This window comes from Tachypleus tridentatus, chromosome 13 (genome assembly GCF_004210375.1).
Source record: "Tachypleus tridentatus isolate NWPU-2018 chromosome 13, ASM421037v1, whole genome shotgun sequence".
Lineage (NCBI taxonomy): Eukaryota > Metazoa > Arthropoda > Merostomata > Xiphosura > Limulidae > Tachypleus > Tachypleus tridentatus.
Window position 1 is genome coordinate 114,808,708 of NC_134837.1, and position 16,617 is coordinate 114,825,324.

General features: G+C 34.5%; 1 protein-coding gene across 1 annotated transcript in view; it reads left to right on the forward strand.

The window, feature by feature from the left end:
• Positions 1-423: 423 nt before the first annotated feature.
• LOC143239119 (synaptic vesicle 2-related protein-like) overlaps positions 424-16,617 on the forward strand; it is a 55,459-nt gene continuing 39,265 nt past the window's right edge. The window contains exon 1 of the mRNA XM_076479959.1: positions 424-673. Within this exon, the coding sequence (XP_076336074.1) occupies positions 550-673 (124 nt within the window). The 5' untranslated portion in view covers positions 424-549. The remainder of the gene's footprint in view (positions 674-16,617) is intronic.

Genomic DNA, 16,617 nt, shown 5'->3' on the forward strand with positions numbered 1-16,617 from the left:
TTGAGAAATGTCACCCAGTCAATTCAAACAACAAAATCAGTACCAAAAATAAAAACCACTAGAAATCCATAATTTGCATGCTTTAAAAATATGTTGTTGTTTGTAATTGAGCACAAAGCTACACAATGGGCTATCTGTGCTCTGCCCACCGCATGTATCTAAACCCACATTCTAGCATTGTAAGTCCGCAGACATTCTACTGTGCCACTGGGGGGGCACTTTTAAAATAACAATAAACAACAAAGTATCATGAGTATTAATTATAGTAAAGAAGCACATTCCTATAATAATAAAACACCATAAGTAAACCTTTATATACGCACCATTTTCGAAATAATAAAATGTTATAAAACAGCTGTATCATAATAAGTTACTTCTGAAAATGTTAGACACGTGATGCACTTGACATGAAAGCGCATCAGATCAACGTTGCAAACACATACAAGTGCTGTTCCGCGTTTTGTCAAGACCAATCATAAAAAGAGAATACATGAAATCTTTATATTATAATTTAAAACCAAAAACGATTACAATTGCCAAATACTAAAAATGCATTGTTCGAATTCAAGATCATATAATGACGAAGTAAGTTTAGCTCATTTAAATAATACAGGTTCATCATCGTATGAAACCATCTGCCACGTGTCTCAGCAAACACAGCAACTTGTATCAGGTAAGTCGATCCAACAAAACAATAAGTAATTTATAATGAATAATGGGTTTGGTTAATAATCAAGGCTTGAGTATAATTTAAAGACTATTGTAAGTGTGACTAGTATGAATGCAAATATCTTTGTTACAGAACTTGATTATTAATGCTTAAGTATAATCTAGGAGTTATGTGGGTTTGATGACGTTTATAACACTGTTAACATTTTAATCGTGTATAAGGCTTACATAAGCTAAAAACAACAAATTATTCAATATTATTAATTTGTATATATATACAAGCAAACAATACTAAACCAGAAGGAATTAAAACTTTTACTTACAGTTTACACGTTTAGCATAAAAAGCTTGTTTAATGTGCTTGTAACCATCTGAACTAAATATAAAATACGTGTGACTTCATAAAGAAAATAAAAATTAGCAGAGATGTTAAGCAGTGCTCAAATATAATTCAGGATTTTTCATTTTCATTTTAGAGAGAACTATTGCATTTGATATCACGACTCTAAAATACACACTTCTGACATGTGGCTCAAACTGTTAAAGAAACACGTTTCATAAAATTGTGAAAATTATACAGAATTAGTTATATGCGATAGTGTGACATTTAGAATGACTTTAATGGCAAACAACATTTCCAGTAAATCCTTCTTCTTTGACAACGTTAGAAATCGAGTTTCGATACCCGTGATGGGCAGAGCACAGATAGTCTATTATTTAGCTTTATTTTCAACTACAAATAAACCTGCTTGAGATTCAGTCTATGTCATAAAAATGTCGGCTAGAACTGGTGACATGGGATTCCCATACTTAGGCCACTTAATAGACCAAATAAACCTTCTTTAGACAGTTTCCTGATTCCTCCAAGGTTTTATTTAGTATCGTGACTACATTTTTAAATACTTGTTCTAAAACAATAAATACCTAGATACTTTGTACTTGAAATAATTGTATAATACTTCAGTAAAAAATTATAATCCTGTTAGGAACAATGACACTTTTATTGTCAACGAAAATTACCTTGCTTTTAGGTTCCTTTGAAAGTTTATTTTCGTCGTCCTGTAGCTGTTGTTAACAATTCATAAAACAATATCATTAGGAAAGGCTTGCTGTAATACGCCTTTACATTTCTATTCTGTTTGTAATATATATATATATAAACTTCTCTTGATTCTTTTTCTATATATATGTATTATATCAAAAGGTGGTACTGCGTTAACGGCGCTGAAAATGCGTTGTTTCAGAAGGATATATTTCAAATTTGTGTATTATTGTAAATTAAAGAAATGTCCATAAGTGTCCATATTTGTAGTTAGTTATAAAATAACGCTGAACGTTTGACTGTTTCTCACTTATCAGTTACTTCAATACCAGACATTCCAACCAGCACATGAATATAACTGGAAAACACCACCTGGAAAATACCAGTGCTTGTTGAGCACAGAAATGATTACCCCAGTTGCAATTTGCGAAACGATGTAGGAGTTGTAAACAAGGGATCGTCTCAAATAGTACACGCACGATAAAACCGAAATGTTTTAGTTTTTTTATCAGGTTCACCCAAACTGCGAAAAATGATATTGATTAGATTGAACAATTTATTTTATTTCTTATGTCTTTCAATATGGTACGCATATCTGAAGCGATTGTACTTTTTATTTTTATCTATGAATTTATTCCATATTAAATATAAGTTATTCCAAGGCAACCTTTGTAGTATATCTGGTCAAGAAATATTGAATATAAGATACCAAAATATGGTTGCAGATAAAGCTTGTTTATAAACAATTTATTAAAATGAATTACACTATGTAACTTAAATTTTGTTCCTGGATAGTATGTGTTATTTCTTAATTGCTTATATTGTAAAAGTATAGAAAATGGCCATTATTCCTTTCAAACTTTGCTTTTGTGACTTGTATAATGAAATTTAGAAATTAACCTTTTTCCTATGTAAAAACGGGCAAATTTGCACATTTTCATTTACATAAGATCTGAATAAAACAACATCTGAATCAAGATTTGCATGTATTTATACTAAAGTTACATAAAAGATGTTTAGAAGTGAGTAGTTTTTCGAGATTTGCGATTGTAATGTAAATAAATTTCACGTATCAGCCCCCAAATATAGTCTCCCATCATGTTTTCGTTATATGCTTCTTGGTAGCGGTGCTCAAAGTCCAGTATATCCTGCTGGAAGTGCTCTCTTTTCTTCTCTGAGTATACTTTCATGTTCTCCTTGAATTTATCAAGATGAGCGTCAAGGATATGGACTTTCAGGGACATCCTGAAGCCCATTTTGCCATAGTTCTTCAACAGACCCTCAACAAGTTCCACATAATTTTCGGCCTTGTGATTGCCCATGAAGCCCCGAACTACTGCGGCGAAGCTGCCCCAAGCTTTTTTCTCCCTACTGAGCTTCTTGGGGTATTCTGTGCACTCCAGGATCTTCTTTATTTATGGTCCAACGAAGACACCAGCTTTGACCTTTGCATCAGATAGCTTAAGGAAGAAGTCTTGAAGGCTGCAAACTCCTTATCAAGAGCTGTGACAAATTATTCCATAAGACTAAATATTATGTGCAACGGTGGGAACAACACCTTCTGGAGGTCCACTAGTGCCTACCCACAGAGAACTAGGTTTTTTGTGGCCAGTGCTTCCTGTTGTAGTGTGCTGCGGTGACTGTCCCGAAGGCAAAAATAACAGGGAGTCAGGACATTTGATTGATTGAAAAATTGATAACTGAAAGAATTTTTGGTGGTGGAACGTTTGTGAAATGTTTTTTCAATGAGTTATCGATCTGTTTAGTGATGTACATCACAGCCAGATATATAATAAAAGTTTATCTATCTTCATCAGCAGACTGCAAAATTTGCTAGGTACAAAGTTAAGGTAGCTGACTTTTATATAAAAATTCAGGGACACACGGACAATAGAAAACGTTCCCGTCACTTTTGCTTGAGTTTATCTTATTCTTGTTATTGTTATTCAATTTTTTCGTCCTATTCCCATAATAATCATATCATTATGAGAATTTGGCACAATTTTTAAAGACATTAAAAACTTTAATTACAGGTAACAATAATATTGATTTCTAGAATATTTAATAGTATACCTCAAAATGTTATTGTTTGATGTCCCTAATATACCATTATATGCATATTATATATGTATATATATATAACAACCTGAATGAACATTAGGCTTAGATGAGTAATTGCTTTTATGCTCAAATTTCGGAATTTGGGTTGTAACCAAACATTTAATGGAAGTTTAGAATTTAATTAAGCTATAATTGATGAACAGAGACTCTAAGAAATAGACAGATCAAGTTTTGTGGCGAATATTGGTGGATGTTTCCCTGTAAAAAAAAATTGAACAAAATTGCGATCTTATACATAAATCTGCTTGACTTTGTGTTGTGTTGGTAGATATACACATTTGTTTCATTTAAATTTAATATGAGAGTTATGGCTTGGATACTTATAAAGTGCGAGTGTCAAGTTTAGTATTTTTAGAAGTGACAATTTATTATAGGTTTGCTTGCGTAACTATCTGCGAATCTTTTATTGTGTAGTTTAGTTGTTGTGAATTGGTTCTACGTTACTTGAACGTTTTGAATTTTTCTCGTTAAGTTAAGTGAATATTGTACATCATAACGTATTGTAGTTTGTAGGAAGTTCTTGGTCTTAGTCGAATAGTACATATGCATAGGCGACCAAATTAGTGGAAGTAAGTAAATTAATGAAAGTGAAGTTTGACTGAATGTGAGTTTAGCTCTAATGCTCAATTTTAAAGAGAGTATCATAATCTTATTCTAATAACAGAGTGGAAGAGAATAATTTTTCTTATTAAAGGATGTTTTGAAATAAGTAAACCTGCCTGTAGTAGTTAGACGAAAAAAGAAAAAAAAACATACAGTTATTTAAAGCTTTGAATACAATTGTAATAACGAATAGTGTAACAAATTTTGTATATATCTTTCACTTATTTTGAATATATATTGTTTTGAAACAAATGATTGTGTACTGTCCACTTATTGTTGACATTTATTGTCAACAAGTTACAGACACCTACTATAAAGAATCTGGCTCTATACAAAACCTGACATGTGGCATGCGTCTTCTCGATTGGTTGGTATATACCAGACACGCTGAAGTGTTGCAAGGTTGTTTTACTCTAACACAGCGCGATAAATTAAAATGAATTACATAATTTATATGGTAATACCACTGGGATAAACATGTCAAGTTTTTCTTTACTACCTTACGATGTAAAAAGTCATTTTCTGCCATTCCTTATAAGCTTGCTATATTGAACTCTATGTATGTGTGTGTGTGTTTTGCAATTTATGACACATGTGGTGGGGCCTGGCATGGCCTAGCGCGTAAGGCGCGCGACTCGTAATCCGAGGGTCGCGGGTTCGCGCCCGCGTCGCGCCAAACGTGCTCGCCCTCCCAGCCGTGGGGGCGTTATAATGTGACGGTCAATCCCACTATTCATTGGTAAGAGAGTAGCCCAAGTGTTGGCGGTGGGTGGTGATGACTAGTTGCCTTCCCTCTAGTCTTACACTGCTAAATTAGGGACGGCTAGCACAGATAGCCCTCGAGTAGCTTTGTGCGAAATTCCAAAACAAACAAACAATAAAGCTTTATATGCTGTCAATGACATAAACATAGCCTTTAGGAAAATATAACAATCCGAAACCCTCAAAATGATCAGGTTCTCGACACACCTTTCTCTGTACGTATCGCTGAGATAACTTGTAGCATCAGATATCACGATATTAGGAAACAAATTTATCACCTAAGATGTATGTAAACACTTGACGTGTAATATATTAAAGTAAACAATAAATCACATCACCTTTTGTTATACTGCAAGACCCCTGTCGTATTAAGTGGTTGTTGTTAAGAGAGAAGACAGTCAGCAGAGAGTCAAGACGTCTTAAGTGATAGTCTAGTAAGCATAGTGTGCGAAAGTAGTAATAGTCAAGTCAAGACCAGTCGTTTTAACTAAGAGTCAAGAAAGCACAGCTAGAGTCTAAGTAAAGACGCCCGATACCAGCGAATGAATTCGCCTTAACTTTTTTAACCGTATCTCTTTAGAGGGCAATCCCCAGCCCTTATCAGGGTCATGAAGAACCATCTAAGCGGATCAGCGTCGAAGATCACAACCCACTCCGCCGGTATAGCTCTTAGTATTGCTGAGATCCGCAACCTCCTGACCAAGGATGAAGAAAATGCCGTTACAGACTGTTCACCCTCCAACACGGCTTTGCTACTTGTTAGCCCCGTCGTTCTCCGAGTCAAACCTAGAACCGAGAACAATGAAGGTTTCACCATGGTCAAACAAAAAACAAGGAAAAAGAAATCGATGAGCCCAACTGTGAGTATGTCGCCTGCCTAAAGTGAAAAAAGTAGCGTATCTACTCAAGCTAATAGCACAATACTCACTGCATATAAACAAAAAAAACATGAAATCTTCCCACGTACCTGCACTAATTGTTGAAGGTGTCCCAGCACCTTCAGACAACCACAAATCGCTGTAGAACTACGCAAATTATTTCCGCCAATAGCTCTAAAAGTAATAAGAAGACTACCAAAAGTTGGTCCAGTTATAAAATGTGCAGAGAAACCCACTTGATATAAAAATGCAGTTCAGAACGGCTGGTATGGGTATTAACCCTTTTATTGATAAGCAGAAAACAACGTATCGACCTTCCTATAAAGAGATACACTTTGCCCATCTGTTAGCCCACTGGCCATTCTCCGATCTTCAATACTTCAATACACACTATAGCAAAAAGCTACAACTCAGGAGTGTTATTAAAAATTCTACATGCCAGTTGTCAAGGAGATTTAAATAACAAGAAACTTGAAATATGCAACCTAGACAGCAATGTCAATGCAGATGTCATCATAATTTCCGAAAACTTAGCCAAACAAATCACTAAGATAAACATAAAGAATTACAAATATTTCATACGTCCCAAAACGGACGAAACAAGAGGCTTCGCCGTATATTTAAAAAAAACACATATTACACTGCATTAGAAACAGACACCTGTTCCACATAAATAAAAGCATACTCTGCAACATGAGGCTTAACACCAGACACTCTGTCTCACTCTTAGCTAAACCCATTCTTATTGGCGATTTCAACGCCCCGCATACAGATTTTCATTGCTGCCGCACTACAGGCATGGGAATAGCCTTTCACACTTTAGTAGAAAATAAAAACATACATGTCATTTACATTAATCACCCCATACACTACCGTAATTCCTGACACTTTACTTCCTTACTCCCGGAACTTTAGAGTACACCCTGCTGTGTCCAGCGGCCACTTTCCCATTTCGTTCACAATTCAACAAATAGAAATTCGTTCTAATCTCCCACCAGTATTCAGTTACATTAAAACGGACTGGGATAGATTTAACAGCTCTTACATAACATTTTACCTAACCCTGCCACCACAGCAAACAACTAAAAGACTTAGATAACTATGCAGATAAAAATCACCCATGCATTAACACAAGCAACGAAATTGACTACCCCCACTGCAAACAAGGCCAACATAATACAACATTGGAAACTTAATCCGAAAATACACAACCTAATTTTTGAACGAAGACGCCTGAGGAGAAAGAAATGATTCCATCACATTAAATACAATAGTACTGCCAAAACAGACACAGACAAAGCAGAACTGTTAGCCGACCATTTCTAAGTCTCCTTTTCTAACACAGATTCCCTTGAGTTTGACGCACAACTCAAACAAGAAGTGAACACTCACATTATCTCCAACCCTGACATGTTTTATTCAGAATTTCCAGTCAACATTAACACATGTTCATCACTGAAATAAATTGAATATTGTTTTAATACAAAAATGTCCATCAACATGAACATTAAATCACTTAAATATTCTGCTCCGCTACATGACGGTATCCGCAACATTGTCTTTATAAAATGCATCACCTAATCTACTGGTCCACCAACAAAACGTAATGAATCTGTCGCTTCTTTCAGGTTATTACCCAGACTAATAGAAGAAAGCAATAATCACAGCAATTCCCAAATCAAATACTAACAATTCAAACCCTGATAATTTCAGACCTATCAGTCTCATCAGCTGCCTAGGCAAACTATAAGAACGTATTATCATAAACAGACTACTACTGTTAATAACAATCTTATCCTCAACATTCAGAACGAATCTCAGAAAAACAGAGAAACAGTAGACCATCTAACAAGATTAACAGAATCCATCTACAGATCCTTTAATAATAATCAAGCTACCATCGCCGTTTTTCTTGATGTTAAAAAAAACATTTGTTCTGTGTGGTACAATGCCTTCAGATATCGTTTACATGAAATGAATATTAGTCATGTAATCCTTAAATGGATATCCAACGTTCTTACAGATGGAACAACTGCAGTCAAAGTTAAGAACACTTTATTCAAAACCTTTAACACCTCTGCCAGTGTTCCACAAGAATCAGTCCTGTTTCCACTATTATATATCCTTTTTGTCAGCAACATATTTTCCCGACGCTGCCATACACACATTTCTCACAGTAGGCAGATGATATTGCTGTGTGAAGCACCTCACGAAGCCCTCTTATAGCTGCCACTAGGATTCGAAATGCTTTGGAGACCATTATCAGATGATGTAATGAGTAGAGAGTAACTCTAAATGCACTTAAAACAACAGGTGTCATTTTTCGGCGTAGTGTAAATAAACATTTTAAAAATGTTTGAAAAACAAAAATTAAACTCAATAACAATGAAATAAAAATTTGCCCCTCAGCCACGTTTCTTCGTATAATCTTTGACAGCTGCTTCACATGGGCTGAACATTTCAGACCCATAAACAAATCTATAAGCAAACGAATAGTTCACCTAAACATCATTGCAGAAGAGAATAAAGTATGCAAACCTTAAACACTTATTAAACTTTAGTCAGCATATATTCGTCCTCTGGTGGACTCAGCAGATAACCCGATGTGGCTTTGCTATAAGGAAAACACACACACACATATTCGCCCTTAATAGAATACGATGTCCAACCACTTTTAACTGTTCAAAAATAATTAAGAATAAGATCCAGATAAAACAAAATAGAACCCTTAGGTTAGCATTAAAGCTTCCCAAATTCACTACGGAAAATTATGTACATAGATTAGGTAACACTAAAAGAAGTAGTGAAAGACTAACTTTCCTAGCATTTAATTACTATAAAAAAAGTAGAGAAAAGAAACTCCCTGACTGCTACATTTCACACATTAACAAGAGCACCATATTAAACAACATCACTTTACAATGCATATCTAAGCATGATACCACACTAAACACTCTCGAGGGTTAATATTAAGATATTAATATGTTTGTTTACAGCTTAGCTCTGGGCACAGAACAAGTAGGATATTCGGCGCCAGTCCTGTGAAAGTGGGTTTTCTCGGGGCTCTCCCTTTTTCCCCCACATTTAATTTACTGGCTCATTTGGATTTTACATCCCAGCCATGGCATTGGATTTATAGTCCCAATCACCAGGTGGTCCCTTTAAGGGGTCTTTTGGATTGATAGTTCGTCTGAACACTTCCGACTTTGGATTGATAGTTCGTTTGAACACTTCCGACTTTGGATTGATAGTTCGTTTGAACACTTCCGACTCGCTTCTTATAATTTGCCAACTATCATCTACTCGGATCTGACTTCGACTCTCGCTTTGCTAACTCCGTCCGGACGATTGATGATTTTTGTGACAAATAGTCACCGCATCTCCCAATCAATAAACACTAAAAAACGTAGACATTTTAAGCATTAAATCTCTTAAAATCGCTATAACACATACGTGTGCTGCGCGAAGGGGGATAATCCTATTCATGAACACCCAAGTTTGGGAAAGTGAAAAATCCTTTCCTCATGGTGTTATTGTTCATACCGTTTAGTACCTGGATTGTAACGGCTTCTTTGGTTTTCCTGCTTTAGATGTTTTCATATTTGTTTGTCGTTTTTGTTCTGTTAGGTCTATATCATTGTCATTCTCCCAATCCTGGCTAGCTGTTGCTGGTACTTGTGTAACACAATTCTTGATGTCTCGTTGATGAACTGTGATTCTCACTTGTAGTGGTCAATATATTTCTTCTATGTACTATCTCTTACACTCGCATTTGATGCTGTACATAATGTTTCCTCTGAATTGTTTGGGGAAGGGGTTCATGATTTCACATTAGTAAATGTGGCTCGTGCAACAGGGTTACACTCGAAAATAAACACGATATTGAACATGCATATTATTATTTTCTGTTTTTCTCGTAAGCTGGATATGTAAGGAAAGACTACTTTACTTCTATCTATGTGATTGTTGATTGATGCCAATGAAAGAGTTATTTCGTTCAGAGAGCATGCTTTATACCATTCTTGATGTAGTCATTATCAGGGAATATAATTTCAAGACGTCTAAATTCGTTCTCAAGGTGAAGAACTTATGGTTTTAGCTTTATGGGGGCTTGAATAAATCTATATGTTTTTAGAAGGTGGATAACATGAATGGGAATTTCGATATTTATCTGAGTGATATTTGCAATACGCTACAATAACACGATTTTCTGAATTTGCGTCTTTATGAGCCAGTACATCTAAACAAACAGGAATGCTTTGTAGGTATTATGCTCTATACAAAATTATGTTTGTTGTTAAGCGCAAAAGTAAATAATTGAATATCAGTGCTCTGTCCACCAAGGGTAACGGAATCCTGTTTCTATCGGTGTGAGTCCGCATATATACCGCTGTGCCACTGGAAGGAAAGAGATAATTTGATTGGAGAGAAATGTTCAGCAGCTCCATAATGTTTGAGACCAAGATATTTGCGTTTGATGTGAGTGACTTGTCTTTTGATCATGTTCGTGGTTTCTTTTGACTGGTATGCTCGTATAAAGTCAAACATTTATGCTGTAACATGCCCTGGAAAATATTCCAATTAAGACTTCTACTTAATACTTCATGTTGTGTTTTATTAAGAACAACTTAATTTTGTATTAATCAGTTTTAATTACGTCGCATTCAGCACCAGATATCTTAGTCACTCATTTTTAAACAGTGTTGTACCGTTAACCAACAATATTCAATGCGTGAAATAGGCTTGGTTGATTAGTCGTTGTTTAAGAACAAAACCACTTTGGCCTGTATGCCGGATTTTAATATAAGACTTACCGCTGTCCCACTGCATGACTAGAAGAAGACACAAATGGACTTATGCACTCAATATCCAATGTTTGTGTTTATTAAGCAAAATGTTGCTATTACTATAAATAAATATATGGTTTGTTTGTTCACTAATGTTTTTACTGTTTGTGTTTAATTTATTTTCTACGTATCATTTCCATGTCTTAAAACCTATATTTTACAGTTGCTTTCATACTTATGTGTTGAATGTAAGTACATCTGAAAACTACCATTTAGTCCTGTAGTACAAATACTACGTAGTATTAAATGTCTTGGAATATATATATATATATACGTGAAGACATCTGACTAAACGTACGTTTCAAACATGTTATAGAAGGGTGAAATTTATGATTATTTGTATCTTATCCTTGTGGGGGAACAAATAAATATTATCATGGTTGGAACATTCTTTACAACATGCAAAAACATTCATACAGTTTACTACTTTATTTACCACTTGTCAGTGATACATTAGTTTCGCAGAATTCCATCTCATATCAGTAACCTGGATATTTATTTATTTGTATTTCAAATGGCGTGTATACCTGAATAATTCACAAGAATAACTTAGTAGCGTCATTGATAAATATTATTGAAATACCTATATAAATATGATTACTGTGCGAGCGAGTAAAATACATTTGTTCATACACAAGATAAGTAAAAAAATGGGTCTGTCATGTCTGTTACTCGGTGTGGTATAGAATTTATAGCAGTTTAGTGTCTTTCTCTTAGTAAAGAATCCTTTACTAAGTGATCCTTTGATTACTTTAAGTAAACAAAACTAGTTTAAGAATATTACTTCGTTGGTATTGTCATTGTAAATAATATCAGCACTCAACTTAGTCTTTTCATAGGGTATATTGGTAAACAATTATTCTATGTTAAAACAGTTTTATGTTGTTTTTCGAGAAAAAGCAAAAAACTGTCTTTCGAGGTATATTTACTTGTAGTATATTTGTTCAAGAATCAACTATAGGGTCAGATGTTAGACACCATAGGTGGCAAGAGACATCCTTCTTTCTAAAAATAGGTAGGTTCTATTTCTTGTGGGTGGAGAAATGTTAAATATTGTTCATAGCTTTTTACGGACAACGTACAGAATCAAGATTCAGCGCAAAGAAAGAAAGACAAGATACAATTAAACACTAATTCATTTCAATGCATATAACTGTTTAATACTTTCAATCCATACGTTAAACAATGGTTCTAAAAATATCTAGTCAACAGCATATTGCTTATTAAAGGGTTTGTTTTTTGGATTTCGCGCAAAGCTACCCGAGGGCTATCTGCGCTAGCCGTCCCTAATGTAGCAGTGTAAGACTAGAGGAAAGGCAGCTAGTCATCACCACCCACCGCCAACTCTTGGGCTACTCTTTTACCAACGAATAGTTGGATTGACCGTAACATTATAACGCCTCCACGGCTGAGAGGGAGATCATGTTTAGTGCGACCGTGATTCGAACCAACGACCCTCAGATTACGAGTCGTACGCCTTAACTCGCCTAGCCATGCTGGGCCTCTTATTAAAGGGAAAAGTGCCTGTATGTTAAATAGTTGATATATTTGACTGGCAACTTTGTTTGTTTTCTCGTAATACCACAGTGGAAAACAAAACGATGGATTTTAGCATTTTAAGTCTATAAAATTACTACTGACCTACTGGAAGACTACTGGTAAGCGTAGATTATTCTTGTACAAGAGATAAATGACTTGATAAAGAGTGTTGCCATACGTAAAGTTACAAACAACATTCTACAAAGTACTTACTATATTTCTTGCCAAAATCTTTCTGTGAAAAACAAACGAACAAAACAAAAATTCTCGTACTCATGAAACTTGTGAATAGAACAGAACAATAAGAAAAGCGTTTCAAGTAGAGCTATATTTACTGTCCAGACAGCAGCGTATTTGAGTAGGGGTTAGAGTGAACTCAACTCAGTGCATTTGGTCTTAATGGGACCCATTGATAATTTTATTCTATGTAAAATTACATGGGATGTATGGCCTATAAAATGTTTTAGCCTCTGGACCCACACAACCTTAAATCCGCCACTGTGTCCGGGTGATTAAAAAAAAAAAAGACTTATTTCAATCTACTTATGACTGTAGCAGCTTCATCAGGGATTGTTGTAGAAGCTGAGTATATGAAAAGATACATTAACTTATTAAATCACTTTTGATATTCCATTTTCTTTGTTCGTCATTGGCGCAGCGGCAAGTCCTCGGACTTACAACTCTAGATACCAGGTCACTATGCCCATGTTGGACAGAGCACTATCGCCTATTGTGAAGCTTTATGCTTAACTTCAAACAAACGATCCATTTATTTAAACTGTTTTAACGGGTTTTTATCAACGTTCAGAGTATTATTGTTGTCCGATTGTTGTTCTTAGATTACAGTAAAATACTAAGACAAAATTCAAAACTTGAGATAAAGTCAGATTATTTTCTTATATGTCAGCCAAAAAAACTTTCCTTGGGCAAACGTGAAGTTTAGTTTATGTACTTGTAACGCTAAAATCCAGAGTTAGATTTATCGTGCTAGACAGTATAAAAATAGCTTAATGTTTAGCTTGGGTAAAAGAAGGAAACAAACAAGTCATATTGAAACAGGGGTGATTTAGAAAACCATTTCAATTGACATGAAATAAATTTCATCATGGGGTAAAATAAAATTGGTTACGTGCTACACTCTTCAGCCTGCAATGTAACATTTACTTTGCTGATAACTGAAAAAAAAATTACTTTTTTAATTCCAACTTACGTTTTGTCACTTCGGTTTTATCAAAGTTTATTAAAAGTAAGAAACACACAAATACTGTATTCTTATTATTAAAACGTGTTGGTTGTCAGGCAGTATGAACGTATATCAAAAATTAATGTAGTTTCAACTAATTACACACAACTACAAGTTTTGGTAATTCACGACAGTCTTGCTGTATTTCTCTTCATGTTTACGGCCAGCAAATCTCTTTCCCTCCTTCTTCTGCCAATTATCTTTCTTGAGATTGGAAATCGTGCGTTTGATGAGGTAAAATCATCTAGATTTGAAAACCAGGGATTTGGCCAGAATGACAGGAGGTCTACAAATTGTTTCCCACATATCATGTGGCTCGGACGCCATTTACTGTTGACTTACGTTCGCATCTGTCAGAAAACGATATCTTCAGATCTTTTTAGTAAACAGAGGCTGCAGAATTCGACCATTAACACAGCGGTAATTTCGAGAAGCATCTGTGAACGAAACTTGACTTATACATAAAGAAGAATGACGTCACGGGTGGGCATTGACATGTTTAATACTTGCGAGCCTCTAGTGCAACAGCGGTATGTCTGCGGACTCACAATGCTAAAAATCGGGTTTCAATACCCGTGGGGGCAGAGCACAGATAGCCTATTGTGTAGCTTTGTACTTAATGCAAAGAGCAACAAGAACCTTAAAACATCCCTGGACAGGGCAGCACAATTAAATCACTTATATTTCAGTTATCTACTGACTTATTTCGTTCATATTTTGATATGGTATGTAGATAAACACTTTAATCTTGATTAATGTCTTCTATTGAACTATAAATGAGTTTTGATGTCCCATTTTTTGAGCTATTATAAGTTTTCTTTAACAATGTTCAGAATGTTACAACCGTTTACTATTTAAGTAACTATTATAGCAAATAAAAACAAAACAGTTTGCCTGTTTATTTTGAGGAAGGCAACTCCCGGGCTATCTGCTGTTCGAAGTCCCTAAATTAATTTTGAAGTCAACAATACCCAGTTGCTAAAGCTTGAGCTTGGGCTATTCTTTGCCAACGAACAGAGAGCAGTATGAGCCGTTATGTTGTAACGCTAACACGACCTAGACATTTTGAATTTATCCTTAATTTTTAATTTGACATAAATTATTTATGTGAAATGTTTCCAGAGTAATATAGTTTATATCATTACGATAATCTTAGAATAATTGTTTAACAACAATATTCTGATCATTGTTAAAGAACGTTACGAAAACCTGAAGAAATGAAACATCGAAAGTGATTTAATTACATAATACACCTCTTCGTGTTAATCAGTTTTTGTACTCTAATTAATAGCGTGATTTAATAATATAATACACCTATTCGTGTTAATCGGTTTTGTACTTTAATTAATACAGTGATTTAATTATATAATACACCTCTTCGCGTTAATCAGTTTTTGCACTTTAATTAATAGCGTGATTTAATAATACAATACACCTATTCGTGTTAATCAGTTTTTGTACTTTAATTAATAGCGTGATTTAATAATACAATACACCTATTCGTGTTAATCAGTTTTTGTACTTTAATTAATAGAGTGATTACTTATATAATACTCCTCTTCGTGTTAATTAAGTTATTTTATACATTAATTAATATAGTCCTCTTATCCGCAACATTCTTTGCCGAGCAGAGAATTCTGAAACATATATTGCAAGGTTTCCCAATACAGAAGTCGAGCTGTAGGTTACTATTGGAATTGTTTTCTCTTTAGTTTTTTATTCAAATTAGTAGGTAGCCAATGTAAGTCTGTTTGCGACAGGTAAATGCAAATTTGTAAACAACATACAACTACCACAGTATTGAAACCTCAGCAAAAAACCAAAACAAAATTATTAATTATTCTTGCATCAAAGAGAAGTTATCAATTGGGCATTTAATTGATTGGTTGTTTGTTTGGAGTTAAGCACAAACAGTACTGAGTCTTTTATCTGGTTCATGGAGAATGAATTAATTCTAATTTATATGCAGAAGTTTTACAGACAGGAACTTAATACTTTGTCGATGGTTCACAAGGCGCAAATTACTTTTATGTTAATATACAGATACACTTCACTTGACGGAAATGCTAGCTAGCTCTTTTCTTAACACGTGAGGATTTTCCGACAAAAAATGTTCAATGTCTTTGTAGAAAAACTAACGTCCAAAGTTAATTCATTGAAATTTGTAATATTCGAAATCTATAAACGTTCCTGGTGATATATATGTAGTTTTCAAATTAATAAGCGTTAATCACAATTATAGCTTCTGAGGTTTATAGTGCACTGATTATAGCTGACCAACAATATTCTAAAACTGTTTCTTGGTGCGTCGAGTTATAATCTTTAGGTGAAATTCTCAAAAGTTCACTTAGCAACAACATTCGAAGATACGCTAGTACTTTTGTAAAACATATATTGTTCATCCTTACTCTCGAGAATCTTCTACAAACTTAAATAACAGACGGGTCTTGCAAAATACACATTTAACAATGCTAGTTATACGCAATTCTAAATATAGATAGATAGTAAAATAATACTAAATCCATTACACATTCAACAAAAAAGTGTATTTCTTAGCTGGTATGGCAAAGTCTTTTGGCAACCTATGAGATCTATAGATTATGTTATTGATGAAATATTATGTAGAGTGAGGGAACTAGAAAAAAGTGGGTGTACGGAAGTGGACCAGGCTAGAAATTATGCGGAAATGACAGATATTATTTGAATAAAATTAAATTGCACATCTTAACTAGAAGAATCTAGAATAGTTTATTGGAGGTAAGAGAACTTGTACCAAGATTGGTGTCAAACTCCCAAAGCACGAAAAAAGTGAAAGTAAATGAATTAAAATTATTCTTTTTACAATTATTAAAACCTGGAGTATATAATTCACAACAATATACGAGGTTTAATAGATATAAGTATTTTATTCAT